This window comes from Carex rostrata, chromosome 8, assembly GCF_964058835.1.
Source record: "Carex rostrata chromosome 8, lpCarRost1.2, whole genome shotgun sequence".
NCBI classification, from domain to species: domain Eukaryota; kingdom Viridiplantae; phylum Streptophyta; class Magnoliopsida; order Poales; family Cyperaceae; genus Carex; species Carex rostrata.
The window spans coordinates 12,883,727-12,910,986 of NC_135925.1; the positions used below are offsets into that span (position 1 = coordinate 12,883,727).

A 27,260-nucleotide genomic window follows, 5' to 3' on the forward strand; every position below is an offset into this window, starting at 1 on the left:
GGTCCGCAGACATGTACGCGATTATTCGCACGTACCTGTGGATGCAATTGATTCTGATAGTTTGGCGAGTGGAGATGAGATGCTCTCCGGTGAACCGTCGGGTTCCGATGATGATATCGGACAGCCCAATCAGTCACAACCACAGTCCCGTCAATCACAGTATCCGATTACTGGTCGGGAAAATATGACACATCCGGTTGACAGTTTCAATGACATATCCGGTTTTCGGCCTGCGGATGTCGATTTTTTCGGCAGCTCAAAAAAAATGAAAGATAATCCATTGGCTAAAGGTGTATTTTATGAGTCGAAAACGGCTCTAAAGATAGCAATCAATGAGTTTCATCTTGAAAATAATTGTGAGTGCAGGGTTATTAGGAGCGAACCTAGACGTTACGAGGTGGGGTGCAGAGATGTTTTTTGTAAATTTAAGGTGTCCGCAAAGCAGAACGGTCTTTCAGAATCTTGGATTATTACCAAACAAGCACTTCCCCATACGTGCACAGTATCGGCAACACGTACTGATCATTGTCAGCTTACATCAGAGATGGTTGCCCTTGCGATTGATAAGACCATTAGAAGGGACGTGTGCTCTTCTATAAATCATATTCGAGATATCGTCATGATGAAATATGATAAGGTAACCCCCAAGTACAACAAATTATGGAGAGGCCGTGAGCTTGCTATTGCAAATCTATTTGGGAGTTGGGAGAACTCGTACAACTTGCTTATTCCACTATTGGAAGCCATCAAGAGAAACAATCCAGGAACTAAGTATTGTGTGATCTCGAAACCGATTGAGAAAGAAACTGATAGGCACTTCCACAGAGCGGCATGGGCATTTGGAGCGTGTATTGCAGCGATACCGTTCCTCAGACCAGTGATTAGTATCGATGCATGTTTCATGTCGGGACGGTACCAGGGTAGGCTGCTAATGGCATGTATGTACGATGCTGAAAACCAATTGCTTCCAGTGGCTTTTGCAATTGTGGAGAAAGAAAGCGCTGACAACTGGGGTTTTTTTATGAGATGGTTAAGGTTGGAAGTAATTGGAGATAATCGATTCTTTTGTGTCATATCAGATAGACATTTGGGAATTAAAGCCGTGTTTCAGGATCCAAATCTCGGATGGGATGAGTCTACCGATCAATGTGTGCATCGGTATTGCTCCCAACATGTTGCCGAAAATCTCTACAAGCACGTGGGTCGTAAGAGAGAGGTCAGCGACAGGTTCATAGCTGGAGTGAACAAATGCAAACCTAGGAGGTTGCAGGAGATGTTACAAGACTTTGAAATTAGTTGTCCGAAGGCTATCGACTACCTTAACAAGGTGAGTAAGAGGGACCCTAACGATGAAGATGAGCTTCCATGTCCAGAGAAGTTGTATAAAGCTTTGGACGGAGGCCACCGATGGGGGATAATGACAACAAATGGGTCAGAGTCACTGAACGCCGTGTTCAAAATTAGTCGGCGATTACCGGTTGCAGCGGTCGTGGAGGATACGTTATATAAATTAAATAAATGGTTTTTTGAACGATCGAACAAAGCTCAAATGGCATGTCAGCATGGTCAAGTGTGGTCCGACAGGGTAACTAAGTTATTGCAAAAGCGTATTGGAAAAGGAAGGGACATGACTGTGATTCCTTATCGTGGAAGTCATGGGCTTTTTGAGGTCCTAGTTAAGGGTGAAAAAATCCCAGCAAGGCGTAATCAGCCGAGACTTGAGTATACTCGTAGAGATTTCGGGTATAGGGTTGTTGTTAAGGACAACAACAAGGTTGAATGTGAATGTCAGAAGCCTCAATTGACCGGCATACCTTGTTCTCATTTCATGGCCGTTGTCCGTGAAATGAGATATAATGAAAATTTATACGTCAACCCCTTGTACCGTATGTCAATAGTGGCACAGACATGGAGTGGACATTGGGAACCGAAAGGCAACCAATGTGAATGGCCAGTGTATGAGGGCCCGAAAATTAAACCTGAGTCGAGACTGATAAAAAAAGGAAGGAGACGGCACGACCGCATACCGATGGAGATGGACAGAATGCGTGGTCGGAGACTCGGACACCAGGCTCATCGTGAGACAATTGATCGAAATGCTGCAGGTATAACTGAGAAACCAACTGTTGTTAATTTTTTTAACTAAATTCACAATCTAATGCATGCTCTACACTACATGTAGAGGAGGCAGCAAGACAGGCGCAAGCAGCGGCAGAGCAACCAGCAAGAACAAGTACAACCGTTTGGCACACCCTCGGACAACATTTCAGTCTGCGTCGTAGAAATTAACATGTGTGTTTTTTTTTCTGTATGTGGTGAGAACTATTTTATTATGTAATAATGTTGCTGATTATGAAATTGTAGACCACCAAGATGGACAGTAACAATCGAGAAAAGACCGAGGAAAATAAAAAAAATTTGTCAATTCTGTGGAAGAGATGAAAAGGACTGTCCGAGATGTGTGCAGATAAAGGAATATTTACGAGTTGAAATATCTAATGATGATTTTGTAGATAAAAAAGCCTGGCTAGCACGTCGTCTGGGGGAGATAAAAAAGTCTGGCTAGCATTTGTATGTGTTGAGACTTATTTTATTTGTATGTGTTGAGAACTATTTTATTATGTATGTGCTGAGAACTATTTAATTAAGTACGTGTCGACAATTATTTTATTTGTATGTGTTGAGAACTATTTTATTTTGTTAGGTTATAGGATATGGTTTCGATGCAACACACAAGACAAGATAAATCAAAAATAACAAAATATAACACAAATCTATAAATAAAAAATATACGAGGAGTCCTACAAGATAATAAAAATAACAACATATAACGCAAATAACAAGATAAAATCCATAAATCCTACTGGCGACACTGTGCATGTACATGATGGTCCGGATACTGCGAATGTGAGAAGCGAGAAGCGTCAACCCTAGCACGCTGTGAACGTCGCGGTGCGTCAGTGGGATCCACTGCATGTGGTGTCTGAGATGGATCCTCTGCAGGAGGTGGATAAGAAGACGACGCCCCAGGATCACCTGCATCATAAGAAGACGACACCCCGGGATCACCGAATGCGTGGTCGAAGAATGGAGTCGGAGGCGCCTCCATATGAGCCATCATTGATTCGTGCCTTGCCTGGTCAAATTGTATTTGCTCCATCTCGTTCGCCTGCTCCTGAGACAGTCCTTGATAGTAATAATAACCCGCTTGATCCTGAGACATCTGCATTTCATAAGAAAATTTTTATTACTTGTTGATTGTAAATTAAAAAACAAAATTACCTCAATTAAAGTATTACACACCGGGCCTCCTTCATCGCCGAATAGTACATTCATCCATTCAACATGACTCATATCCTGCTCCTGCCCCTGCTCATGCGTCTGCTCATACGCCTGCTCATGACTCTGCTCCTGAGTATGCTCATCAGTCTGCTCCTGAGTATGCTCATGAGTCTGCTCCTGCAATTCATACATAGTTTTTCTTAGCTACAAATTAAATTTTAAATCAGCTTGTAAGTTGAATTCATACCTGGCGCGCATTGGCACGTGATGATAGAGTATGCCCTGCGAACTCTCCCGGACGGATGTAATCCCTCCATTGTGAGTCATCATATAACCAGCCCGTCACTGGATCTGGGCCTTCAAATACAGGGCCTGGTGGCATCGGCTTCGTTCCCAAAGGATAAGAATCGTCAGATGGAATTTCCTCCCAATTACGTGGAACCCCCGCATCCTCCAGCATGGCAATAGCACGGTCTCCATAACCATTATCTCTGCAGAGGCACCAACCTAGTCTCATTTTGCCCTTGCCAATTGCACGGAGACCCTTCGTGAAAAATGCCCGTGTGCCATGTGCTAACTCTCCTATCCCACGCAAAGCCTGCACGTATATTCAGAGTATAATAGATCATATATAATAAACCAATCATAAAATTCAGAGTTAGAAATGTTTACATTTCGAACAAATGTCGATCCGCTGGGAATGTATCCAGACTTGGAGTGCTCGTCTCTTGGAACTGGAACATTACGATCCATCCCCACCACGTGCTGGCCAAACAGGTAGACGGATGCCATGCAGGTCTCCTGGTACCATTTACGATATCTTAGGAGGTCATTTATATCCCACGGACGACCTACTTCGTACACATGATCTGCATAATGTGTTGCATCGTTTACATGCCGACGGTGCACTTGCGCCCAGTTGGCATTTTTCTTTGAGCCCGATTTCAACCTGTTTACAAGGTTAGTAGAATAAATAAGTAAATAAGTAAATAAGTACTTTAAAATAAGTAAACCACATATGATTTGCGAATATTACTTGTGCAACTCTTGGTGCTCGACTGGATCCTGGGGAAGCGGTGGCTCTATCTGTTGCCATCTTCCGAACTGTCGCATGCAGCGATCAGGATTGTGATGCTCAACAATCCAATAAAAAATAAGAGGACCGCGGTACAAGTAGAACGGCTGACAAATTTAGAGTTGCAATGTTAGGTACAAATTATAAATGTGATGACATAAATGAAAGAAAGAATATGACTTTATTACAATGTACCTGGTCCGCCCGGGTTGTTCTCGAAAGGTTGTGGTAAACAGATGCATATGGCTGCCAATTGACCATGTTATCCGTCAGTTTCTGAATCTGGTCACGAGGGATACCTGGACCGGAGGTTGCACCATGGGACGAGTTTTCCCAATTTTGTGGGCCTTTCCACATGTCAGCAAATGTGTGGGCCTTTCCCAACTGTGTGGGCCTTTCCCAACTGTAATATATTTGACTTGTCAGTAACGAATAAAAAAAAATTTATTTAAATTAGTTAATACCTGTCATCTCTCCGAATGGAAGATGAAAAGTGTGCGTCTCCGGACGCCACCGCTCGACAAGTCCATGAATGAGGGCCGCATCGAGTGCGATATCGGGCAATGTCGCGAGCTGATATAAGCCCATTCGAATTAAAAACGGTGCGTACCTCTCATTATACTCTCATTTGTGCCGATAATGTCTCACGGATAAAATCTCTTTACTCTAAAATAAGAAAAAAATTAATTACAATATTTATTTGATTACTTACAGAGTTATGAAAAAAGAAATAAGTAAATGTTTACCTCCTTAGACGCCTCAGATATCCTGTGATTACCGTGAACTATCCACAACAGGGGGCTAAATCTATGCTTAAGTACTGGGTCTGCCATACTACAAAATTCGAACAATATTGTAAATCACCTTAAATTTTTTCAAATTATTCTACATCATTTTGTTATTTTTCTAAATTATTGTACATCATTTTGGCATTTTCTAAATTAATCAGACAATATTCTTAACCATTAAAATGAACTAATTAATTATATTTTAAATTAAAATTACAAAAAATATAAATATAAAAACCTGAATCGCAGATCCGATCGATCAGACAATCAGAGCTCCGAAAGGGACTCGAAAGGAAAAGAGATTCCTAAAAAAAATTTAAATTAATCGAACAATTTTCTATATTACTAAGGTAATTTTCTACACCATTTGGTATTTTCTAAATTATTCTAGACTATGTTGGTATTTTTTAAATTATTCTACACCATTTCGGTAATTTCTAAACAATTCTAGACTATTTCAGTATTTTCTAAATTATTCTACACTATTTTGGTATTTTCTAAATTATTCTACACTATTTGGGTATTTTTCTAAGTTATTCTACACTTTTTCGGTATTTTCTAAATTATTCTAAACCATTTTGGTATTTTCTAAATTATTCTATACCATTCGGTATTTCCTAAATTATTTGGATATTATTTTAAACCATTCAAAATTAAATAAATTAAATAAATTAAATAAATTAAATAAATTAAATAAATTAAATAAATTAAATTAAAAAAATACCTTAAAAAACGGAGAAAATGCTGAAATTGGATGGGTTGTGATGGGGACGGGGAGGACCAGCGCATTTGTAGTGAGGCTCTGTTTCCGTAAAAAAAATTTCCGGAACCAGGCTATTTCCAGAAAAAAAATTTCCGGAAACAGGGGCTGTTTCCGTAAACAATTTTCCCGGAAATAGCCTATTTCCGGAAAAAAAAATTTCCGGAAGTAACCTCTGTTTCCGGAAAAAAAAATTCCGGAAAGAGTATATTTCGAATTACACTGCTGATGCGGTTAGTTTTTGAAATTTAATATTAAATTTGGATATTAATAAAAAATTCGGTAATTGGAAGATATTTGAATGTTAATGGAGCAAGAATTTGACAGTGCATGAGAACAGGTGCACCTTGTAAATATTTGTAGTTCTATAAATCTTATGTATATATAGAGTGTGCAGGCTCAAAATTAGAAATTTGTAAAACCTTTTTTTTTTTATGGTTAATCAAATCATTGGAACGTAATGCTTCCAACTTAATTTGAAAAAAAAAAAAAACAAATCGGTCTCCTTTGCACTTCTAGAACCAAAAAATTATGAAATTTCAAATAAATTTGCCATCAAAAGTTGAAGCTTTCTCCTTCTTTTCAATTTTTTTTTCTCTCTTGCGTGGAACAATTCCCTAGGTGTGGGAAAGAAGAGACCATTCTCTTCGACAAAGATTAACGGCGATCAACCGCCTAACACTCTAATCCAACAGTTCTATTAAGTTCGCAACGAGATTCTCACTCCATTGACACTTTAATTGCTTGATTTTTCTCAAGTCTTTTAAGCTCTCTTCTCTCCGGACGTTAGTTTAAGGCACAATCAGATAAGTCTGCACTTCTCCCTTCTTACTTCAATTGATTGAGTCAATGGTTGATTTGGTGATTAAATAAAGTTCAATAAAAAATTGTTGCTTTGCTAAATATCTCTGCCTTATGATTTCTGGTCTTCAATATTTTCTATGAAAGAAATGTTTAATAATTATTTTGTATGAAAGAAATGTTTGATCTTCATTGTTTGCCTCTACCAGTGTGTTGTTGATTTGAGTTTGTTGTTTTTTTTTGTTTATGGTATATTAAGCAGTGTTGAGTTTACTGTTTACTTGTACCTGGGTGTTTTCCTTTGCTCTGCTTTTCAATGAGGAGAAATAAACTAAATGAATTCTATAATGAGGAGGGATCCACTTACAATATTTGAAAGTTTTTTATAACATCTTACAATAATTTGATTTATAATTTTCAAAGTGTAAACAGTCGATCCAAGCTGTTCAACATGATATCTATATTAAAATATACTTGGAGATCAAATTTTATATTTTTTTTGAATTTGTTTACTATTTATTATACAAAACTGTTGTTCGTCAGTGGTCCAAAATTTACTAAAAACATAAATTTTGTAAAATACTTAATAAACAGTAAAAAAAATTCAAAAAATATATATAAAAGTTGACCTTCAAGGACATTTTAATATAGAGATCATATTTAATGATTTGGATAGACTATTTAAATTTTAAAATTCACAAAAACAAATTGTTATAACTTTTAAATGTTGTAACACAACAAGAATGAAACACTTTTCGCGAGGATAAAAAAACGACTTTTTGCGACGGATTACTCTCATTGTTCAGCTTTTTTCTTTTTGCGACGAATAAAGGTCCACGTCCGTCGTCCGTATTCACATATCATAATTATATTTATGAAATAAGGAAAGATGAATGTCAATATATATTAGTTTAATTTTTGGTGGCACAGATATCGGTGCTAGTATTGATTTAGGTTATATTCGATGACGTGAATTTTTATATTAGTTTTCACAATATTTGTATTGTTGATCACTAAATCAGCACGATAAATGAGAATTATTTTTAATGGATGTGAAATTAATGTAGGGTTGATTTGGTTCAAACTGAAAAATTTAAGGATTAAAATGGTATTTTTTGAAACTTTAAGGATAAATAAAGTAATAAATTAGTGATATCTGAAGTAATTACATCTTTTTTTGGTGACACCGGATTACACTTTATATTTTCGAAGTTCAAACAATCGATCCAAACCATTCAATATGATGGGTATGTTAAAATTTGTTTGCAGATCAAATTTTATATATTTTTTTAATTTTTTTACTATTTATTAAGATGAATACAAAAATTCAATGATCAGAATATAATAATTTTGTTAAATACTTAATAAATAGTAAAAAAAAATTCTAAAAAAATAAAAAAAATTGATCTGCAAGCACATTTTAATATATCAATTGTGTTGAACAGTTTGGATTGACTATTTGAACTTTAAAAACTTTAAAAATTGAAAGTATAATTCGGTGTCACTAAAAAAGATATAATTGGATCCCTCCTCTTTATATATATATATATATATATAGTATTTCTTCCAAGAATATATAAATATTTCATCCAAAAATGAATCTATAGATGAAATTAAGAAATTTGCATCAAACAGTTACTAAAAATCACAGTGATGCAATAACCGATATAGCAACCGTCAGTCTTACTTTCATTATCAGGCCCAAAATTGTTCTGTAGCCGATAAAAGGAAACCAGTAAAATTATGGCCCAGAAATCGACCCGTTATTTTTAAAGCTAAATTAAAACTCAGTAAAAAGAAGAGGTTTATAATTCTACGTTTTAACCTCATTAACAAACATTCTTTTCATGACATAGAATTTTTTTTATGGAATTCACAAAAACTTATGGGTTTCATTGCGTAATTCTGAAGCTTCCAGAATATCTAAAGATGAATCTTTAACATTTCTTAAAACCACAGACAACTTAGCAAAATCAATTTGTTAATTTGGATTATTGGGACTGAAAAATAAATAACCACAATAATTATCTAAAATAAAATTTAAACATCATAAAACATTTTAGACGCTTGAGGTACTTCTCCAAAATCAAATAAATTTCCGAATTTTTTTTTTCTGAACTCCAGAAGTCCCTGATCATAGCATCAATGTCAAAATCAATTTGGGGCGCAATTGAATAAATATATTTCGGTTCATTCATGGACCCGCTAGCAAATAGGGAAGAAAAATTGACCAATTTTTTGGAATTAAAAATTTCGTGCTTTGTATATTATTATTTTTTCTCTGTTATGTATGCTTTATCATTTAATTAGTGCACTCTGAACACGGATTTATTGGCCACGTTTGCAACCTATTTATGAAGCTAGCTCAAGTTGCAATCTTGAATTATATATGTTCTTTATTTCAAATAAAAAATATATATATAAATGTCAGTCACTAAATTAAAAAGTAAATACAAAGCACACATACAAGAAATTTAAGAGAGAACGATTACATATATCAAACTGGAGTGAAATTAAGAATGCCTGCATTGAACATTTGAAGGAACACCATCTTTGAGTAAGTTCAAGATCTCATCTTCCTGATCACCCCCACTGCTCGACTTCCTCCATGTCAATGTTTGAGGTTGGTTAGGTGTCGTAGCCCCTCAAGACCACGCAATTGACTACACCCATCAATTGTGAGTTCTCTAAGAATGGGCATAGCACCCTCCTCTATCTTCCAATCCTCTTCCAAGAAAGATTTTTCGAGTACCAAGACTTCTAGCTTGCTGAAGCCTTGAGCCGAACAACTAATTTTTCGATTAGGGGTGGATGTTTTCCTTAGTCTGAGCTTCTTGAGGCATGGTAGCTTCTCCAGTACTAACATTACATCTTGACGGAACTTGTAATTACTAATGTAAAGAAAAGTGAGGTGAGGAGGGAACATGCTAACATCGACCATTTCATTATGAGAGATTTCATATGGTGGATATAATACGAGAGATTGTAGATCCTGATAAAATGGGAACCTCCTCATGTTAAATGTGTCTAACTGAATACAATTGGAAATCTCGAGATAGATCAGGTGTTCTAAAGTGCCTAGGAAAGCGTCAGCTGTCCCCCATGAAGGTGATTTATTGGATAAACGTAACTCACGTAAATTGGGTAGATGAGGAAACTTATCTGTTTCCCATGATTCATTAATAACCACCCCTGGAAATTTTGGAAGCGTTTGCAAATTTGTTAGTTTTGTTGACGGTGTCACTTCAGAATGTGACATTGCATCGACATGCCTCAATGTGTTGATGCGCCATACACAACCAGGAACCTTTACGTCATCACCGTTCTCATAAGCAACCCGAAAATTAAGAGTTTGTAGAAACTTCATAGCACTTATTGCTTTCTCTAAGCATTCCTCACACTTGTCATCCGTTGACTGCCCAGAAAGTTTTAGGTATCTTAACTGACTCAATCCCTCAAACATTTCCAATTTTATTTTGGTTCCCCACCGTTTATCTGTTCTTACCACTTTTAGTAGCCTCTGCTTTGAACAATTTGGCATGTACTTGTCATCGAAGTACAACAAAGTGCGCAGGTTTTGGTTCATCTCTAGTTCGTCACAATCTAAATGGTGAACTGCCACACGACGCGCCCCACCCATGCTCAACTGATCCTTTGGATCTGAATACACCATGAGAAAATTGTCTTCCTTGGCTTTTCGGACAGCGAGATCCCGTAGGAGATCGTGTATGCGGCAATACCAAATAGACCCATCAAGATATCTAGATTTGACATGAATCATGCTCCTGTTATACAATAACAAAATTATATTTAAGTAAACAACCACATCCGATTAGGATTTCTCACAAATACCATAACTAAATTATTAAAGGTCACATTTTCTAAGGAAAACAGTTAAAAGAAAGTACTAATTGCGTATTATAATATTAACATTCATAAATTTTCTATGCAATAAATATTTGATGAGGGAAAAACAGTATGCTTCAAAACAATTCAATTGCATGTTATATACATAACTAATATGGCTGATTGGATTTTTGCTTTTTTCGGTATTTTTTTTTCTCTTTGATTCTCCTGTAGTACTGATATTGGACTTTTATTGAATCCAAATGGGTTAATATATTCCTAAGGGCATTCATGAAATAAATAAATAAATTGGAACCACCACTTGCACAATGAAATTAGCATGCTAATTTCCTAAAATGTGTAAAGCATTAGATAAAGAAGTAATACCTATGCACAAGATCCTCCAAAAAACTTTCTGCAGTTTCTTCTAATGTTCTGTTATTTTCATGTGGTATGAAGCCCTCCGCAACCCATAGTCGAATTAAATCTTTGGCATATACTTCATAGTCTTCGGGAAATGCAGCAAAGTACATGAAACAGGATTTAAGAGCAAATGGTAGGTCCTCATAACTAGTGCCTATAATCTCACTACATTTCTTTCCATCATTATCCCAACTCATTGTTTTTAACACCTTACTCCAAGCATTATAGTTGCGTGGTTTTTTTGATAATAAACCTCCTACAACCACCAATGCAAGAGGCAACCCATTACATTTTTTGACAAATTCATTCATGATTTCAGAAAGATCACGAAAGGCACTATTATTTGGATCCTGATTAGGAAGAGCCTTTTTTAATAAAAGCTCTAAGCTTAAATCATCTGTTAAGTATTCAAGTTTGTATGGTTCATATGTGGAATCTGCACTCTTAACAACATCAAACGACCTAGAGGTTAGAAGTACTCGACTTCCATTATTTTCATCTGGAAACGCTGATTTAATTTCATACCATAGGTCATCTGTCCAAACATCATCAAAGACTACGAGATAGTTTTTGCCTCTAAGAGACTCATGAAGCTTGAAAAGTAAAGCTACTTTATCTTTTGGTAGCTTGCTGGGATCGATATGAGGATCGAGTTGTTGCAGTAATTTTCCCAAAATATCAATTAGTTTGAACTTTTGAGAAATAACAATCCATATACGAAGTCCAAAGCGATTCTTGACATCATTACTATAAAATAAAACATGTATTAGATTATAGTATAACCATAATTTATAGATGATAGACTGAAAAAAGAAATACATGTAAATTGATGGACAAATTAATGTATAAATATAAATTGGGTTTTTTATTATCAATCTAAGGATTATGGTTTGGCCATTAATAGCTAGGCCGGAGACGTCTAAAATGTACCATATTCAACAATATGTCACAACCATTTCATTTTGACATTACATGAGGTAGTTGTAACCAACCGTTGGATTCTAATTATGCAAGTTTAGTTTAACCCATTTGTTCAGTCAATCTTTGTCAGTCTTACAATAATGAAACGTCTTAATTAATTTCAAATAATATGGCCTTGATTTACTTTTTTTTTTAAATTACATGAGGTAGTTGTTTCGTAAATCATCGATTATCCCAAGACAATTTGTTAGATAATGTAGTTGAATGGGTTTGATAATTTGGCAAATCGATTAATAATTTATGTGAATTTATAAAACATGATTTGATATATAATTTTTGTAAGGCTTGTAGTTGGATACAAATGCTGGTCAAGTTAGAAGTTACAACCAAATTGGAAAATTAACACTTCTCGACCAAAAATATATATTACTTTCTATTGTTGTAAACTAAGAGTGCAATCAATTTGAATCAAATAATCAAATTTTAAATTAAAAGTAAACCACAATTAAAAATTAAAAAAAAAAAAAAACATATGGTGCATACCTATTGTATACTTTCTGTGCGAGAGTCATTTTTCCAAGTCCACCAGCACCCCAAATTGAAACCACAGAACGCCTTTTATTGGTCTCATCAAGCAACTCTTTGACAATATGGTCTCGATCCTTATCGAAACCAATAATTTCAGGATCTATATCTGGCAACACGAGTGGCCTAATGGGCAGTTGGATCTCTCCACTGTCATCGCCTAGATTATTAATTCCATAGCTACAGAAATAGAATTTAAAAAAAAATTAAGAGGGCTAAAATGTAAATTGCAAAATATTTTGAGCATTGAAACTTGAACCCAAGTCACCACTACAAAGTAGAATTATAACTACTAAGCTACAAATTAACACACATTTAGCATTATAAAAAAAATTGGACTTTCTAAAAACTGTAAAGCAAAATAATTATATTTAAATATACATAATTAAAAAAAAATTAAATCATAGAAATGACCAAGTACCCTTAAGTTTAAATCGAAATTTACATACCTAAGTCTGCTCATCTGAATCTCTTTCATCTTGGTCTGAATTAGACTTATCTCATCAACGAGTTTGTGTACAGGAGTGTATTTTTTGGCTTTCTTTATCATCCTTATAATGTCCTGCATCATGCCTGTGGAGTTCTGTGGTTCTTGTGGGATTTCCGTGAGAAAGATGTCAATAGCATCTTCTATGGAGTAGGCAAGATCTCTCACCTCCTTTATCCAATACTTCTGCCTTTCATTTGTTATTTGTTTTTTGTCGGAATCTTTTAGAAAAGCTTGAATCCGGCCGAGTTCACAGCTCATTGTCTCCACTTGATTATCGACACCGTGCAAGCGGAGAACCTCTTGGACCGCGACATCAGCAAACTTGCCGAGAACAAGATTTACAATCCACTCAGCCATCTCCCTTAATTTCTGTATTCTACGAGCAGTGGCAACTGGTGAGAAACCAAAAATGTTGGTTTATGATGAGAAATGCGTGATTTTAGGATTGGAGGAATATATAAGGCCTCAAGTGCGTGCTTTATAGGAGCTAGAATGGTCTCCTTCGCAGAAGTTGCAAAAAATGATTTTAAATTATAACAAATAAATTAATGGCCTTATGTGGGATAATGACGAGTCGTACAAAAGGTGTTAAATACAATAGTTTCTACTTTGAAGTGTGTTTAGACGGAAACTTTATTTTAGTGGAGTCATGTCATCATGAATTTTCTAAGAAGTTTCCTGGAAGCAACTCTACTCCTTTTGTGTATAAAAAAAAAAAAAAAAAAAAAAAAAAAAAACTCTACTCCTTTATCAGCTGCCACGCTGCCAGTGACTATCTTTTTTTCTTTTTTTAAGGAAAGCCATTGACTAGTTGACTAGTGTATTTATACTCGGGCGGGTACGGGTACCTCGGGTATACCCGGGACGGGTTCGGGTACATCTCGGGTACGGGTATACTCGGGTTCAAGGGTATACGGGTATGGGTATGGCGGGTATAATTTTCAAAAATCATACCCTACCCGTCCTATACCCTTACCCGTGTACCCTTGACGGGTAAGGCGGGTACGGGTACGGGTAGGGCGGGTACGGGTATTTTTTTTTTGGTTTTTTTGTTGATTTTTTTTTTGCTGGTTTTTTTGTTTTTGTTTTTTTGTTGGTTTTTTTGGTTTTTTTTGGTTTTTTTTTGTTTTTTTTCTGGTTTTTTCCTATTTTTTCTGGTTTTTTTTGTTGGTTTGGGGGGAAAAATTCAGATTTTTTGAATTTTGAAATGGATGAATAGTACTCGGGTATACGGGTACGGGTACTCGGGTAGTCGGGTACGGGTTTAGTCGGGTACGGGTAAACTCGGGTAGGGTATGGTCGGGTATTGGTCCAAAATAACGGGTCCAGTCCGGTTTTTGCCCGTACCCGCGTACCCGAGTACCCGACCCATACCCGGGCTCGGGCACGGGTACCCTGGGCGGCGTGTACGGGCAGGTACGGGCGGGTATACCCGACCCAGGTTTTTGCCAACCTCTATAGTTGACTGATGAATGAATTTTTTTTTAATTTTTTTTTAATTTGATTAATTCTTCTATTATTTATATACACTATATTTTTCTTACTAATGTATGATGTATTTTTTTAATAAGTACGATATATCATTTATAAAACTAAGTTGTTATCATAAACTAAATTTAGTAATTTTATGTCGGAATGTTCCATTTTTTTCAAATAATATATTATTAGTATTTAAAAAAATTCAATTTTTGAATTTATTTTTTCATTTAAAATAAATATGTTACTTATACATGTAAAGTGCTTATGCGTTAAGAAAAAATAAACGTAGTGTCATGCTATAATAATGGAACTAACTTAAATTAAGTTTATTTGATAAGTTTAATGAGTTAAATAAATTATGATATATATATATATAGAGAGAGAGAGAGAAATGCTACCATGTTTTGCAAATTTTTTTTTTTGAAGGTTAGTGAAAAAGTCCACTAAGATATGTTGATATATAAAAAAGTATGTACAATGGAACTACATGAACCAAATGAAAAAAACAGTAAAGTAAAAAGCCCTCCTCCCCTTCCCCACTATCACATGGTAAAGAGTTGTGCCAATAAAATAAAAAAAGCCCCAATAGAGTCTAGCTCTCTATTTTCCCTGTTATATTTAACTAAATACCACCCAGTTATGTACATCAATTGCTGCTTATGTTTTGCAAATTAAAGTGAGTGTTTTAATTTGGGCTTATATCTCTAATTTCAAAGTTCAAATAGTCAATCTGAACTTCTCAACATGTTATTCATATTGAAATGTGCTCGGGGACCAAATTTTATATTTTTTGGAAATGTTTTACTATTTTTTTAGAATTTTTCAAAATCAGTATTTTTTAGAAAATTCTAGACCGTAAAAAACAGTGATTTTCAAAAATTCTAAAAATATAGTAAAAAATTTCCAAAAATATAAAATTTACCGGTCTTCAAGCACAATTTAATATAGATATTAATTTAACAGTTTGGATTGACGTTTTGAACTTTGAAACTAGAGATATGAGCGTAAATTAAAACACTCACTTTAATTTGCAAATAATGGTAGCCTTACTCATATATATATTTAATAAAAATGTTAAATTATCTGCATAATTTCAAATAATTGGCCGCATACCGATTAATCGATTGGCGGTACTCTATCCATCCGACGACCGCATACCGTTATTTACAACACTAGACTAGACTAGAACATAACCTAATTCAATTTCCCTTTTTCAAAAATGGAGAAAAATGCAATTATTACTTTGTAGAAACCCTCTTATTCTCCAATCCTAACCGTTCAAAATCGATCAAACGGCTTCAATTACATATGATTCATTTTGATATAAAAGAAAAAAGTAATTGAAGCCGTTTGATCGATTTTAAACGGTTCGGATTAGAGAATAGGAGGGTCTTCCTTTTCTCAAGAAAAGGAGCAGATTCCATTCGAAAGTTTCCTTATATATATTTTTGTGGTCATGTCTAGAAAAAGAAGAAAGTGAAAGAAATATTTTTATCACTACTGAAAAAATAATTATCTTACTATCAATTTGCTTTATCCTTTTGCCTTATATAATTTGTAAGAATGATCCCCTATAAAATACATATATACAGCTCGAATATTGGTTATTACGAGTCCTTCCATGGACACCATCCACTCATCAGTCAACTAGTCAATGGCTTTCCATAAAAAAAAAGAAAAATTAAAAAAAAAAATCTAAAAAAATCCACTCATCAATCAACTAGTCAATGCTGCAGTGAATTTGAAGCGTGTTTGCACAATAATTTCATTTTAGTGGAGTCATGTCATCATGAATTCTCGTAAGAAGTTTCCTTATATTTTTGGGGTCATATCTAGAAAAAGAAGAAAGTGAAAGAAATATTTTTATTTAATTCTTAAGAAGTTTCCTTATATTTCTGTGGTGATGTCTAGAAAAAGAAGAAAGTGAAAGAAATATTTTTATTTAATTCTTAAGAATTTTCCTTATATTTTTGTAGTGATGTCTAGAAAAAGAAGAAAGTGAAAGAAATGTTTTTAACACTCCTTTAAATGTGAAAAAATTATTATCTTACTATCAATTTGCTTTATCCTTTTGCCCTATATAATTTGTTAGTAGGGGCTGAACTAGAAATTTTTTGATAGAGTGATTGAAAATTAAAATGTATAATTGTAGTGAGTGGAATTTGAATCCAAGACCTCTCAAAGTAAAGTTTTAACCACTAGGCTACAACTAAACATATGTCATTTATTGAGAGTGGCTAGACTATATAAAAAGTTAAAAAAAAACAGAGATAAAATTCAATTAAATTTCTATACATATAATTAAAACTTTAAAATCATAGAGGTAACTTAGCCGTCTTTAACTAAGCCTTAGATCCACCTCTGTTTATAAGAGTGATCCTTAAAATTACACTGATATACATCTTTATATTTTATCTTCCTATAAAATACATATAGACAGCTCGAATCTTGGTTATTACAAGTCCTTCCATGGACACCATCCAATCATCCACTCGTCAGTCAATTAGTCAATGACTTTCCTTAAAAAAAGAAAAAGAAAAAGATAGTCATTTTTCTCCATTTTTTAAAAGGGGAATTGAATTAGGCTATATTTAGTCTAGTCATTGGCACCATGCCACCATCCGATTTTTTTTATTAATAAAAAAGATATATATATATTGACAACAGTGAACGCTTCTGTGAAAATTCAAAATCCAAAAAAATCGTTAAGGTCCATATTATCGAAGATAATTAACAAAATAAAATGCAGAACGTTATCGACAATAATGTTTCCGCGCGAGGGAGAACTATTTCTTCGCATTCTACTTAATGTCAGTTGCCTTATTTCTTACTTCCAAAAAATAAAAATGCTTATTTCTTGTTCGTGTTATACTGGGAAGCCCAAAAGGAAATGGGCTTCGGCCCATTTTGCTTTTCACGGAAATGTTTCTGAATAGGAAAAGAAAAACTCACGATTAATTGCATATTATAAATCATAATGTAAAACAAAATTTCAGATTTCAGTAAAACAGAAACTCATAATTTTGTAAACAATTTAATTCAATTTTTCGGCTCAATAAAAAGGTTTCTATAAATTTTTGAATGAAATTTTGACAAAAGAAATTCAAATTTTTTTACATCTTTTTAATGAACAACTTAAATTCTAAAAAGAAATTAACATAAATGTCATATTGCAATAAAATTGGTTAAACATGAGTTTCTTAATACAATACATTGTCAGGTCATGCCACGTCCCTCTCTTATCGGTTCGGGTCGGGTTCGGGTTTTATAAACTAAGCTGCGCGGAGAAGGAAATGTGGCACCGGGAATGTGAAAGATTCTCCTCACTTTACGGTTTGAGATTAACTTCCAACCACATTGAGATTCGGGTTAGCTCAGGGGGCAATATTATTGGGCTTTGAGATTCGTGCCAAGTTAAAAATAACGGTCTAGATCTACTAATTGTAAAAGATCCCCTATAACAGTACCGGGGAGGATGTGAATTCCGTGGCACCGTCTCTCGCGCCGCTCCTCTGTCGCCTCCACCGCTTCAGACGGTGCCCCTTTCCTTTCCTCACTTCCATACAAAGAAAGGCATCTATCTCCCCCCTCCATTCATGAGTGCTGACTGGAGAAGACATGGCGAGCCTGCTGCCTCGGTTCCTCCGTAGATCCTCTCGCGTCTCCGTTGGTTTCACCTCTTCAATCCATCTCCGTTCCGTTCCTTTTGATCGTCTCTCCTCTCCATTTACACATCGGTGCATTTATCTCTTCGCCTCTCTCTTTCTCTGAAATCTTCGGTGTTAGCTTGGTCCATTTGTTATGCGCATTCTCTCTTTGTACTTCATGTTTTTACCCTGGTCTCAACAAAACATTAGCATGCTTAATTCAGAAAATGTACATTGATGAAAATAACTAATTAGTTCAAGGTTCAGTATCCCGAATCCCGATGGTGATTCTTTTTATTTTTACTTTTTCTGCATTTTATTTTGGTGTTTGGTTTATGTTGTGGGATATGATATGATAGTCCCTAATAGCAATTACACAAACTGAATCCTCATATGTAGAAAAAACACACACTAAAGATATTGATGACATATTTCGAGTACGTAAGGTGGAATGGGCTGTAATTATTTCCATGAAGTATATCTGTAGTAAGTTTGAATTTTGTTTCAGGTACTATTATACTTCGCCTGGTAGGTTTACCAGTGTGCATGGCGTGGGGTCATCGTCAGAGTATGCAAAACGGAGGAAAGAGTCGCTAGAGACGGAGTTTAGGCACATTTTGGGTGCACGGTCTCGAGCCCTATTTGTGTATGCCCGGTTCGGCCCCCTTTTGGCTCTCTATCGGGCCTCCATTATTTCCTTTGAGGTTGCTAAGTTGACCTTCTGGCATTTTATGCTCAAGGATATACACAAGCGTGCAGAGAAGGTAATTTTTTTCAGCTGTCTTATACAAAAATAGTATACTCTGTCTCCAAATATTGGATTTTTATACTAGTTTTAATATTTGTAGGCACTGTAACTAAGTCAAAAGTTTGTGTGTTAAATTGATGCATGTTCTTTGCAAAATGGTAAAACATTTGGTCTAGTCCTATGGAAAGGTAAAAATAAAATTTAAGAAGGCTTAGTTGAAATGGACCATTGAGATGCAAATCAAATCATTTTTTTATTTGATATCAAGGAGGCTATATCTTTGTGATGTGTGTTGTTGCTTGTAGCACTGCACTAATTTCTTCTTATGATTGTTATTATTGTTCGTTTCAATTTCTAATTGAAGTCTTGCTGTTGTTTAATATGTTCCAGTTTCGAGAGACACTCATTAGATTGGGCCCTTTCTATATCAAGGTAACCCTAATTGATTGATTTCCATTTAAATCAAAGAATCTTAATTTTTTTCCTTTTTTCTTTTTTCTTTTTTCTTTTTCCTTTTTTTTTTCTTTTTCTCATTCTTACAATTTTTCACTTGGCTGCTTGCAGCTTGGACAGGCACTTAGCACTAGGCCAGATATTTTACCCGGTGCCTATTGCAAAGAACTTTCTAAGCTACAGGTTTGTCACAGCTTCCTACTGTACTGGAGAATTGCTATTCCAACTGATAGACCAAATTTTGACTGGTATATCTATACATGGAAGTTAGGAGCCAAATTAAGCCGCAACTTAAACCAGTTCCTTGACCAACCTTGAGTCAACTTATACTGATTTTAAATTCAGTTGTGCAACTAAATACAAGGATAACATGAAAAAAGGAGGCCAAACAAAACAGAATTATTATTGGTTAGAACAGTACCGTTCTAACCAGTACAAGCTGTGGGTTAACTTGGCCAGACAGCTGTGTATCAGAAATGCTAGTTTGCTAATTTATGGTGTTGTTTTTTTCTAAATCAGGATCAAATACCCCCCTTTTCTACACATGTGGCTATGAAATCTATTGAGTCTCAACTGGGGTCTCGAGTTTCTGATGTATTTGCTGATATCAGCGCACAGCCTGTTGCAGCTGCTTCATTAGGACAAGTTTACAAAGGTATCATTATTGTGTGCTGTACTTGGAAAAGTGATTACAAAATACAAAAGGTTCACAAGGTTTGTGTACTCATTTAGTTCTTATTAAGGATAAACGGTCATCTTCGGATGGAGTCATCTTGGATTCTGGATAGAGGAGAACATTTTTGATAAATTAGAACTCGGTCATTCCTACCTACATATGAATCACATAAATAAACTTAAAATTCTTAAAACATTTTACTCAGCTATTTTGTATGATTAATCACTTTTGAATTCTTTTTGTCATTTTTATGTGGACTCTTTGCTCTGTTCGCTGAAACCATTGGCTTATATTAGTTTTCCACGAGTTATCCAGGTGTTTGACATTGTGGTTCTGTTATGATTGCCTGAAGTGTATGATAACTTATGCTGCTTCCCTTCGAGATTGTGTGCACAAATAACAAAAATGTTACTGAGATGAAAAGTCAATTAGACCATTATCATCCTTTTCCAACAAGATAATAGATGGTCATCTTCTCCTTTTATTCAAATTGTTAGGGTTACAAATAGCAGATCTTCTTTTTTTGTAAAGGTAAATGCTCTATCATTTTCCTTTCAACTCTCTTTGATAAATGAAGTGATGCAGCTCATCTGCACAGTGGAGAACTGGTGGCAGTGAAGGTGCAGCGGCCTGGTATGATGCCTTCTCTCACACTAGATGCTCTCTTATTTCAATTGATTGGTGGCCAGCTGAAGCGTTTTGCCAAAGCCCGAAAAGACCTGTTGGTTGCCGTCAATGAAATGGTGATGCACCATTTTCTTTTTCTACTTCTAGCCACCAGCCATATAGAAATCTGAAAATTTTACCTTTTGTTTTCTCTGGAAGATGCCCAAATTACCCCCTTCTTCCTAACTGCTGTTGTACTTATTTGGAGGAAATTGATTTAAATAGGTTATAATCTCTGAAAGGATCTGATGTCTTAGTTAATTGGAATATCTCAAACAAACTATATTTGTTATTACACTCATTTTGTAAGTAGAAAAATGTACCAATGAACTGTGTTATGATGATTGTGTTTCCCATCTTAGGTGAATTGATAAATTTTGCTCCTTTCATGGGAAAGGTGAAAATGGTTTTAATCCCTGATTATTGGCTGCTTTGTTCTGAATATATGTATTTTTTTTATCTACTCTTGTGGAACTCAACAGGTCAGGCACATGTTTAACGAGATTGATTATATTCTAGAGGCTCAAAATTGTGAAAGATTTTCTTCTCTCTATTCTTCTGGTAAATCACTGAGTTCTGCTTATATGCAGTAACCCTTCAAGCACATATTGATAGATATAGATACCCCGTAATATCTATAAGAGTGGACGTCAGAAAAGTGCTAGACATTTGACTGTATCTAAATCTAGCATTGCAACCCATTAGGATGAAATGGTCCAGTTCTGGTTCAAGTTTTGTTCCAGTCAGCAACTCTCTTTTCTCTTCTAAACAATAACATAATTTGAGACAGCCCGTCATGGGCTGGCACACTAATATGTTGAGAAATCTGAACCTAGATGGAGTCTTTAGTTCAATGGTTCATCTAAACTGGATTGAGTTAATAACCCAAATGTCAAATATGGCAAAGGAACACTGGCTTTGCATTTGTCTCGGGTTATATTTTCCTTTTGTAAAAATTGGCTGCACATGGTTCTAATCTAACACGCTTGGTTGAATTAAGTCCCCTAAACTTCGTTTCGTTTCTTTTCAACTGTTGTGATTTGGTACACAATTGCTCCATAATAATTGACAAAATTAAGTTGTAGTCCTTGTCAGTGGCTTATGTGATAAATTGGTTTGGTGTATATTGATAGGCTCGGTTGAGAAGCAGGAGCCACTTATAAAAGTGCCAAAAATATACTGGAATTATACCCGAAAAGCTGTACTTACAATGGAGTGGATAGATGGAATCAAGCTTACTGATGCTGATCGAATCAGCAAAGCACATCTCAACCGCAAGGAGTTGATTGATGAGGTAAAATAGCTGTGCTTTCAGGGGCAGATTACTTGCTTTCTTTTATGATACTGCCACTGGCTTGGCCCCTAAACACATCGTTGACCCTTGTGAGAAGTTTATGGGGATGACATTTGTTGATTAAGCAATGTTGACTCGACAATTTAATTCGACCTGATAAGTTAGCTTGTAGAATCTGGACCAATGTTTGACACTCTGGCTGTTTGAATGATTTAAAAAAAAACACTGACCAAAAACAGTCCATCTTGTCCCTTCATGTTTGTATGTGGATTGGCTTTTTGGTGGCTTCATTTCATCATTGAGGATTTAACAGATTCTAACCCATTATCTGTGCATATGTGTTTCCTGTTTGGTGACTTCATTGCATCATTAAGGGTTAATTGAGGTACTCTATGTTGCATATTATGTGGTCTAAATGTGGCAAGTACACTGGTTTACTTTGCGTGGAATTTTGCAGGGGGTATATTGTTCGTTGAGGCAACTTCTAGAAGAGGGGTTTTTCCATGCAGACCCACATCCAGGAAATCTTGTGGTCGCAGAGCAGGGCTGTCTAGCTTACTTTGATTTTGGTATGATGGGAGATATACCTCGCCACTATCGCATTGGACTCATTCAGATAGTTAAGCTCGCATTTTATTTCAAATCCGTTATCTCCTTCTAATCGTTTCCCTCTTTCTGTTATGTTTGTTTTGAAAAGTGTCACTTAATCATAGCCTGTGCCAGTACTAACCTCCTTATTAAACTTATTAATGGAGCAAAAGATAGTAGTACTGGAGCCTTTCCCCTTAATTTTAAATGGAGTGCTCTAATTAATAGTTTTTTGTGTATTAACATTCCAGATTTAAGGAACTGAGGCTTCATTTTATTATTCCTTGGTCTACTTGGGTGCTTGTTTAATTTTTACCAGCTGCTTGTTTACCTTTTCCTCAGCTGGTACACTATGTGAACCGAGACTCCTTTGGATTGGCTAATGATTTTCATTCACTTGGATTCATACCCGAGGGAACTGACTTGCACCAAGTTGCTGATGCCTTGCGTGCTTCGTTTGCAGCCACCCGTGAGTCTAACGACTTCCAGGTTCCCACTTTTCCCAATAATATTGGAACTGGTATTCTGTATTGTTCATAGCATCTTCTTTTAGACCTTTTTGTTACTTATTCCTAATTTGTTTTAAAACTGAGGTAACTTCAGAGCCTGATTTATGCTTCTTAACCACCACCAGCTGGCAAAAAGAACTTTTTAGATCTAAACTCACAGGTCTACTTCTTTTGTGAGAATCAATGCCAATGTACACCTTTCTATACCCATAATTTTGATAACAGTAATGTTGACCAGCCTTTAAAGCCAATTGATAAAAAATGGCAGAATTGCTATTGGCTTTTTCTAAGTTGCATTGGAACTAATTTAGTTGTACTCGGAGACTGAAATTCAAATCCTTGTGATTTATTTTTAGGTTCATTCAGGATTAGGATAAAATAGGCTCATTAGAGGCTGTGCCAATAAGTTTTGTGTATATCTAATGCAGGGAATAATGAGTGAGCTATATGATGTAATGTATGAATTCAACTTCACTCTACCCCCGGACTACGCACTGGTGATACGGGCTTTAGGTTCCTTAGAAGGAACCGCCAAGGCTCTTGACCCGAGTTTCAAGGTGGTGGAGAGTGCATACCCATATGTTATCGGGCGGCTCTTGGCCGACCAAAACCCTGATATGAGAAGGATTCTGAGGGAACTTCTTATTCGTAACGACGGCTCCATTCGGTGGAACCGGCTGGAGAGATTGGTATGATAAATTTCTTTTACTTTTTTTCTCTATTTATTTAATATTTAATTTGCTTGAGTACAAAGATTTGGTATCTTGGACTAGAGGTTTGGTGTAAATAGTTTTTCCTGCTTTGTAAGGTTTCATTTGACATCAATATTCTGAAATAAATCTATTTGATCTACACTGGAAAAAAAAAAAGCAGCTCATCACTATTACTAAACTCTACTAGTACTATTAACTAATTTGGCACATGTATCATTTTTAGAAACTTTATAACAAACTAGGGGCTTTTTTGAAAATGCAATGAATTTAGGGACTCCTTTCAACTTATTGATGAGGAAAGGACCTTTTTGAAGTTTTTAAGTTAATCTTGGCTTAGTTACTACTTTCCCGTGGTTTGTTTATAACAGATAGCTGCTATTTCCGAGCAATCATCACAGTCAAGAACAGATGAAGGAGAAAAAGAAAATGAAAACAATGAAGGGAAAAATTCACACTCTGGGAAAACTCAAGGGTGGAAATCGTTTGACATGAGGTCAGTAGTCGCATCTACTGAAGAGTTTTTTCGGTTTATCTTGTCAGAAAAAGGTTGGAGGGTTAGGGTTTTTCTCATACAAGATATAATCAAGGCCTCTGATGCTTTCTTGCAAGAAGCAGCCTCTCCTTGTTTCTTTGAGAAAGAACATTTACAAGAGTCTGATCTTGAGGTTTGTTGATCTGTTAAATTTCTCTCTGTTATTTATTTTTTTTTTTTTGTACTTTGAGAAAGAACATGCCACTTGCACTAACAAATAAAATGGTTGGGTTCAAAAAGTGTAGCATTATATTTAGGTAAAAAAACTAGTATCAAATTGGATTAGGGCTGAAATTTTCTAGACCAAAAACTGTCGGCAATAGTAAACAATCAAACAAACAAACAAGTGCAGGAGCAAAAAGAGTAGAATTAAAATTTTCATCTCTATACAAGCCTCTCCGGTGTATACTTGCAATTATTAGTAAAAAAAAATATTTCTGTTTTTCAGAGAAATGCAATGATTTCAAGAGTAATAAATGGCATAAAATCATTGAGGGATGCGGTTAGGCTGGCACCAGAGGCGTGGATTGCTATGCTCATCCGCACCTCTGTGAAGCCTGAGATGCACCGATTTCTTTTTGATATTTCTTCGGCTATGGTTAATCAATCCCGAATGAGACTGCCAGAGACATTCTGGCTTTGTTTCTCTAGATTTTTGCATTATTTGGAGAAGCAACATAAATTTCAGGATCCTAGATTTAGCTAAACTAACTAGTTTATGTTTTTCATATTTTTTTAGTCGATGTACCTCCTTGAGGGAGGTCTAGTTGGAGAAGTGTGATTTTTTTCTTTTTTTATTGATTTTGTACAGTTATAAGAAATTATTAACATTGCTTGAAAAAGCGTGCTGAATAATTGGTAATCTTTTTGCATTCGTTTTCTTGAACTTGCAATCAACCTGGTGTAAACGAATGAATATTATATAAATATGAATATAAATACGAACATAATTTAGGTATTAAACAAAAGGGAAATTTTGTTGGAGGTTACTAAACTTTTCTGTTTTTTGTGACGATTTTTTACTCAAATTTTATTTGTTCTTTTGTAGTTATTAACCGTTTTATTTATCTCAATCATTCTATAGTTTTTCTTAATTTTTCTGTTCAAAATATTAATGAAATATAATTATTTTTTTCAAAATATTAACGGAGAAGTTAATAGCCACTTTTTTTTTAATATTCAAAATTAAATATAAAAATGCTTAGGCTGCTGAAAATTTTGGCGGCTGAAAAAAAATTGGGCTGTCGAAATTTTCAGCGGCAGTATACATAATTTTTTTGTGATTTCTTCGGTTTCTGTCCGAAACTTAACTTGTATATTTATGATTTATTTATTTAATTGAAAATTTTTATGATTTTTTTTCTAAGATACTAGAAATATTATATATATTTCTTTGAAAATAGATAGAATACTATATAATTTGATTTATTAGAAGAACTGCAACAAATAATCTGAATCGATATTTTTCATGTTGGATTTTTTGCGGTTATAAGAAAAATTAAAATATTTATTTGTGTGTTATTAAATAAAAATAGAAATAAAAATTTTGATCTGAGTTATTGATCCCAGTTCAAAAATCACTTCAGAGTAAATAAAGAAAATATTGTGATCATTCTAAGATATTTATCATATTTAATCTAATATTTATTTAATATTAATCTAATTTGATATTATATTTATTTAATACTAATCTAATATTTTAATTAATATTATATTAAATTTAATATTTAAACTAATATTTTATTTAACACTAAGCTAATTTAATATTATATTTATTTAATACTAATCAAATATTTTATTTAATACTAATTTAATATTTAAACTAATCTAATTGAGAGGAATGAAAACTATTTTTTTATTAATATCACTAACTCCACTAGCTCTATTCTTACTAACCCACTATTTCTATGAGTTAATAGAATAGAGCTATTCTTGAGCTAACCCAATTTTCTAATTGTTGTTTGGATCACCCAAGGTTAAGAATAGTGGAGCTAATCCAAAGTTAGCTCTATTCTTACTTCATCTAAATGCAATCTTAGAGAAAAGCAGCAGAGACGTTTCCAACTTGTAAGATGTCATAGTTATTAATTATTACATGTTCTCATAAAAAAAAAATGTATTAAATGTGACTGATGTTACGAGGAGTTGGAGCAATAAATCTCTATTTTTTTCTCTCTCTCACACGAAGTCATACTTCTAATTAATTAAAAGTATACTGTCATTATTACATGTGATTGATGTGACTGATGTTATGACAAATTGAGCAATAAACCTCTATTCTCTTTCTCTCTCACGAAGTCGTACTTTCTTTGACTGATCAACTCTCTATTTTTCTTTGACTGGCTAGTTGATGAAAACTTGGAAATAAAGTATTTTTATCATTCTTTTTTAAATAGGAACAGGCCAAAAAAAAATTCATCCCAGGTAAAATCAAACTTGGGAAAAATATTATACTAAAATGCATCACTTTTGTTGAGTTGGCTTGTCATCACTTTTTTTGCTATTTTTTTTACTGAGGTAGTGGCTATGAAAAATTATTCCTATGGGCCCCACTAGTTATATCTATTTTGAAAAAAAAAATTGAAACTAAATCAGTTTTATAACAGAAGTCAGAGATTTCTTTTGTTTTTTCGAAAATAAAAGAATTACAATATTTTTTTGTATTTACTTAGAAGTGACTTTTGAATTAGAATCAATAACTCAGATTTAAAATATTTTTATTTTTTCCAATAACACAAAGAAATATTTTAATCTTTCTTCAGCAGTAAAAAATTCGACCTGAAAATTATTGATCCGGATTATTTATTGCAGTCTTTCTAATAAATCAAATTATATAGTATTTCATCTATTTTCGAAAAAATATATAAAATATTTCTAATATTTAATAGAATCGAATAATAAAATTATAATAAATTCTAATTAAATAAAAAAATATTTCTAGTATTCCACCTATTTTTCTTAAACAAGTGAAAATAGCACTAATT

General features: G+C 34.5%; 2 protein-coding genes across 5 annotated transcripts in view; one reads left to right on the plus strand and one right to left on the minus strand.

Annotated features, from left to right (window-relative positions):
- Window positions 1-25,156, plus strand: part of LOC144557935 (Protein kinase superfamily protein) — a 79,672-nt gene extending 54,516 nt beyond the window's left edge. For 2 of the 4 annotated variants that reach the window (XM_078306604.1, XM_078306606.1), the window contains exons 2-13: window positions 18,606-18,861; window positions 19,236-19,277; window positions 19,410-19,481; window positions 19,818-19,953; window positions 20,560-20,717; window positions 21,123-21,201; window positions 21,774-21,934; window positions 22,392-22,553; window positions 22,865-23,011; window positions 23,460-23,720; window positions 24,113-24,409; window positions 24,725-25,156. In XM_078306604.1, the coding sequence (XP_078162730.1) occupies window positions 18,606-18,861; window positions 19,236-19,277; window positions 19,410-19,481; window positions 19,818-19,953; window positions 20,560-20,717; window positions 21,123-21,201; window positions 21,774-21,934; window positions 22,392-22,553; window positions 22,865-23,011; window positions 23,460-23,720; window positions 24,113-24,409; window positions 24,725-24,982 (2,029 nt within the window). In that variant the 3' untranslated portion in view covers window positions 24,983-25,156. Of the gene's footprint in view, window positions 1-17,936; window positions 18,188-18,605; window positions 18,862-19,235; window positions 19,278-19,409; window positions 19,482-19,817; window positions 19,954-20,559; window positions 20,718-21,002; window positions 21,038-21,122; window positions 21,202-21,773; window positions 21,935-22,391; window positions 22,554-22,864; window positions 23,012-23,459; window positions 23,721-24,112; window positions 24,410-24,724 lie in introns of those variants that run through there. The other 2 variants (XM_078306607.1, XM_078306605.1) reach the window with 2 other exon arrangements.
- LOC144557934 (putative disease resistance RPP13-like protein 3) lies at window positions 9,083-13,399 on the minus strand. The gene is made up of 4 exons (XM_078306603.1): window positions 12,931-13,399; window positions 12,440-12,661; window positions 10,940-11,722; window positions 9,083-10,491 (listed from the first exon to the last, which is right to left on the minus strand). Exons 1-4 carry the CDS (start codon window positions 13,326-13,328, stop codon window positions 9,318-9,320), a joined length of 2,577 nt encoding a protein of 858 aa, XP_078162729.1. The 5' UTR covers window positions 13,329-13,399; the 3' UTR covers window positions 9,083-9,317.
- Window positions 25,157-27,260: the final 2,104 nt, after the last annotated feature.

Coding starts and splice junctions, on each gene's coding strand:
- LOC144557934 (XM_078306603.1), bottom strand. CDS start 13,328: ATGGCTGAGTGGATTGTAAATCTTGTTCTCGGCAAGTTTGCTGATGTC. Junction 11,723..12,439: donor GCACAGAAAGTATACAATAG/GTATGCACCATA, acceptor TTTATTTTATAG/TAATGATGTCAAGAATCGCT. Junction 10,492..10,939: donor TTGGAGGATCTTGTGCATAG/GTATTACTTCTT, acceptor ATTGTATAACAG/GAGCATGATTCATGTCAAAT.